Source organism: Eubalaena glacialis, chromosome 10, assembly GCF_028564815.1.
Source record: "Eubalaena glacialis isolate mEubGla1 chromosome 10, mEubGla1.1.hap2.+ XY, whole genome shotgun sequence".
Classification (NCBI taxonomy): domain Eukaryota; kingdom Metazoa; phylum Chordata; class Mammalia; order Artiodactyla; family Balaenidae; genus Eubalaena; species Eubalaena glacialis.
The window spans coordinates 90,500,792-90,505,004 of NC_083725.1; the positions used below are offsets into that span (position 1 = coordinate 90,500,792).

General features: G+C 44.2%; 1 protein-coding gene across 1 annotated transcript; it reads left to right on the forward strand.

Annotated features, from left to right (window-relative positions):
- The first annotated feature begins 893 nt into the window (after positions 1-893).
- On the forward strand, positions 894-3,907 carry FIBIN (fin bud initiation factor homolog). Its single transcript, XM_061203167.1, has one exon. It carries the CDS (start codon positions 1,364-1,366, stop codon positions 1,997-1,999), a length of 636 nt encoding a protein of 211 aa, XP_061059150.1. The 5' UTR covers positions 894-1,363; the 3' UTR covers positions 2,000-3,907.
- Positions 3,908-4,213: the final 306 nt, after the last annotated feature.

A 4,213-nucleotide genomic window follows, 5' to 3' on the forward strand; every position in this document is an offset into this window, starting at 1 on the left:
GGATGGCAATATGCTAAGGAATTCATAAATCAAAAACTAAGATGGCCTGGTGAAAAAAATACTTTTTTTCTAAATTAAATTAAAAGACCCAGTGACTTAATGAGTCCTGGCTGGCTGAACTGCAATCTTTGTGATAATAAATAATTTGTTTAACTTTCTATCCCTTGGGTTCTCCACCCAGAAAACTGGAGATAACAGTACCAGTCCCATATTGTTCAAAAACTTTTAAGTGTCCCAAAAGAGGCAATAGCTGTAAAGGTGTTAGGTTAAAGATGCAATGGAGGAGCTTAGCAAGGATGGGCTTTCATGAAATTAAACAATTATCTCAGTTGCCCATTGACTTATTAAACTGGCAAAATTCCATTTATCAGCTTTTGTTCCTATACATACTAGCAACCATACGTTAATCAGTTTTCTATATTCCTATTTCTACCAAAGTATTGTTATTGTAAATTTAATTAACTAACCATTTGCAAACAAAACTGCAATTTCATACACTTCAAATTTTCCTTTAAAGCCATAAACTTTTTAATGCTAAAAATAGACATATCCACAGAATGCAATCTAACTGACATTTATTTTATTGTTTTGGAAACAATTTTAAATTGTGAAATGGCATTTCTCCAGGGTAATTACCCTTCCTCCCGATTCGTTAATAGCAAAACAGTCTTTCTTTTATGGGAATTCTATTTATCCTCTTCCCATTTTCTCCTTCAAGCTAAATTCTATTTTCCGGGGTCTCCTTACCAATCCTCAAAAAGAGACCCTGTACCTTTAATAGCACAGACCTGGTGAGAGGTTTCTTTCCAAACTTGTTCCCTGGCTTCCAAGTGACGAAACCAGCTGTAATTTGAGAGCAAAGAGATCCTCAGGATATCATTAGCCAAAGGAAAAGCTCCGCATTCCCACCCAGTCCTGGAGTTGAAATAGTATTAGAGGGCAAGAACCTTTCTCTCCAGCTACAGGCTCCATTTCCCAAGGAGCAAGGGGGAGCTCAGAGAGCCAGAGTGGGGCAACGGAGCCAGCCAGCGTCCAGCCAGAGAGCTGGAGGAGGGGTTCCCCATCCGTGCCGGGATCCCGTCGGGAAGGAGCCGGCTGAGTTTCAGCCACCCGAGCGAGCGCAGGAGCTCAGAGCGAGGGTACATCCTGGGCTGCGGGCTGCGGCGGCTGCTACCCAGGCTCTGGTGCTGCAGCCACATGAAGCCAGTTGGGGAGGGGGTGCCAGGGTGCAGCGAGGCTACTGGGACTGAGGCTGACGCCGTCTCAGGGAGGCGCTGACTCCCTAGGGGACCACCCCCCGCACTTCCTCGCGCCTGGGCGAAAAGTCTTCTCCAGGGGTCCCCGGTCATCCTGAATATCCAGGATGGTGTTCATGAAGTTCCTCTGGATGGGTTTTCTGTGCCACCTGTGTCAAGGCTATTTCGACGGCCCTCTCTATCCAGAGATGTCCAATGGGACTCTGCACCACTACTTTGTGCCCGACGGGGACTACGAGGAGAACGATGACCCCGAGAAGTGCCAGCTGCTCTTCAGGGTGAGTGACCACCGGCGCTGCTCTCAGGGGGAGGGGAGCCCAGCCAGCAGTCTGCTGAGCCTCACCCTGCGGGAGGAATTCACCGTGCTGGGCCGCCAGGTGGAGGACGCGGGGCGCGTGCTGGAGGGCATCAGTAAGAGCATCTCCTACGACCTGGACGGGGAGGAGAGCTATGGCAAGTATCTGCGGCGGGAGTCCCACCAGATCGGGGATGCCTACTCCAACTCGGACAAGTCTCTCACTGAGCTGGAAAGCAAGTTCAAGCAGGGCCAGGAACAGGACAGCCGGCAAGAGAGCAGGCTCAACGAGGACTTCTTGGGGATGCTGGTCCACACCAGGTCCCTGCTGAAGGAAACGCTCGACATCTCTGTGGGGCTCAGGGACAAATACGAGCTGCTGGCCCTCACCATCAGGAGCCACGGGACCCGGCTAGGTCGGCTGAAAAATGATTATCTTAAAGTGTAGGTGGAGGGGCAAACTTCCAGGGAGAGGGAATCAAATCAGACCCGTGGTGGAAGGTGGGGGACAGAGACGGGACTTTTTCCCATATACTTATTACTTTTTATAACCAGATTTGCACTTGGAGAGTGATCTGATGTGATCCTAACAAGAAAGAAGTGAGAGTTGAGTGGTTTTAGTTTTGTACACTATTTATGTGATTGCTATTGATTTGTCACCTGGAAAGAAGAATTTAAAACCATGTCTCCTGCCTTTCCTAGAAGGGCTTTATATCTCTGCAGAGACACCTGTTTCAGCCACATCTGAAAGGACACAGTTTATGCAGTAGGGACTGTTTAATCTTCCTCATCCTGAAGATTATGTGAATATACCCGGGGAGCATGTGCATAGCTCCTTTCTGCCTTCAGCCTTCTCCCCTGGGCTCTGAAAGCTGTCAAAGTCTCCTGTTTTTCAGATGAGGTCAGAGGTGCTGCTCAGCATGCCTGCCAGAGGATGGAAGTTGCCGGTTTCTTCTCCTTTTCCTTCTTATTTATTAACCATGTTCTTTAGTTGTTTTCTTTTTGGTTTTGGATTTGGGTTTTTTGGTTTGTTTTTTTTCTTAAGTATTGGCTAGAAACTATATGCAAATCACCTTTTGCAGGGAGATGTCTGCTGTGCCTCTGTGGGTGTGTGTAAGTTAAAGGGGTCACATTCAAGAAGTCTAAGGTTTGTGGTGATTATGCACTCCTGTGATATGCTGATTTGCTGTGTCTCTCATTGTGTGTCTGTGTCATCAGCACTGCAGTCCATTACAAAGAAGTAGGTAGATTGCCTTGACACACCCCCAAATGCCTGTGATTTAGGTTACCAGTGTATTCTTTCTCATTTAAGGGTTTTGCTTCTGTTTGCTTATTGAAAACTTGTACTTCAAGTAGAGGGAATTTTAATTCTCATAACTCCTTAACTAAGTTTTATTATTCAGCCAATAAATATGTTCTCATATAATACCTGCTTATTTTCTAATTTATATTCATAACTTTCATACTGCAAAGAGGAGCCAGTGCAAAAGGCAAGAGAAGGCTGGGATTGAAGCCAGTTTACTTAGAGTATATGATAAAGAAGGCAGAGGGATCTCTACGTATTTGGCAATCCTCCCTTCCCTGGCCACCCTTACCATCCTCAAAAGGAAAAAATAAAATCTAGGCTGTGCCAAAACTTGATCTCTGCTGGTCTGCCTAAAAACTCCAATTTTCTCTAGTTTTCCCCTAGAATTAATCGGAAAAGTTTATGGCAAGGCTCAGAGCTTATATGCCCTCAGAATGCAGAGGAAAGGCTCCATTCTAAGCTGTAGGAACTACAGTGATGTTTAATAACTTTGAAGACAGGTCTACGTTACTTCATTAATGATTTTTAAAATGGAAATGCACTTTATTTCATATCTTTTCCCAGCCAATCCTCACCCTTACCTTAAATATGCTTTCCTTTCATACATAGGCACACACACACACACACACTGGGAAATAAGTGTTCATAATCTATTCTTCAACAGGGAGCCATTTTTTCTCTCCCATGCACGAGGAATCCAGTTTTTTATTCCTCTGAAGTGTCCAATATCCTCCTATGACAATAGGGGAAACTGAGGCCCAGAAAGTGACTGATCCTCAGTTAGTTCTAACAGCACCAAGTCTCCTAGATTTAAGTATGGGACTTTCCCACACTGCTCTTTTCAAAGATGCTGAGAGATGAGAGGGAGTGGCCTGAGGCCTGAGGCTTTGCATAACTATTTCATTGTTTTAAATAAAAAGGAACAAAATATGGAATAATACTTCAGATAATCATTTGTCATTTCTTTTCAGCACCCAGGGGCCTGATTTTAGCCACCTCTAGTGTATGGGGAGAAGACTGGTGTGTGGGAAAAAGGTAAAGATCTTTTAAGAGGGTTTCCATCTTTATTCTATGAAAGATGAGGAAAAAAATAACAGCAGAGGCAAAGGAGATGATATTTGGTACCTAAATGATTGTAGTTTGTAGTCACAACCCTTTCTATCTCAAAACTTTCATATCACTCACTTCACAGTGATCTAATCCACAGATGTATTAAATGTCATCTCCTTAATTTTCCCAGTTGTAATAAGAGGATATTAGACTCATGATATGGATGGAAAACTGATTTCCTCTTGATGCTGATTTCAATCAGTTGGGAATGGCTACATACAGTAGTACCTCAAAAAGGATTTAAAT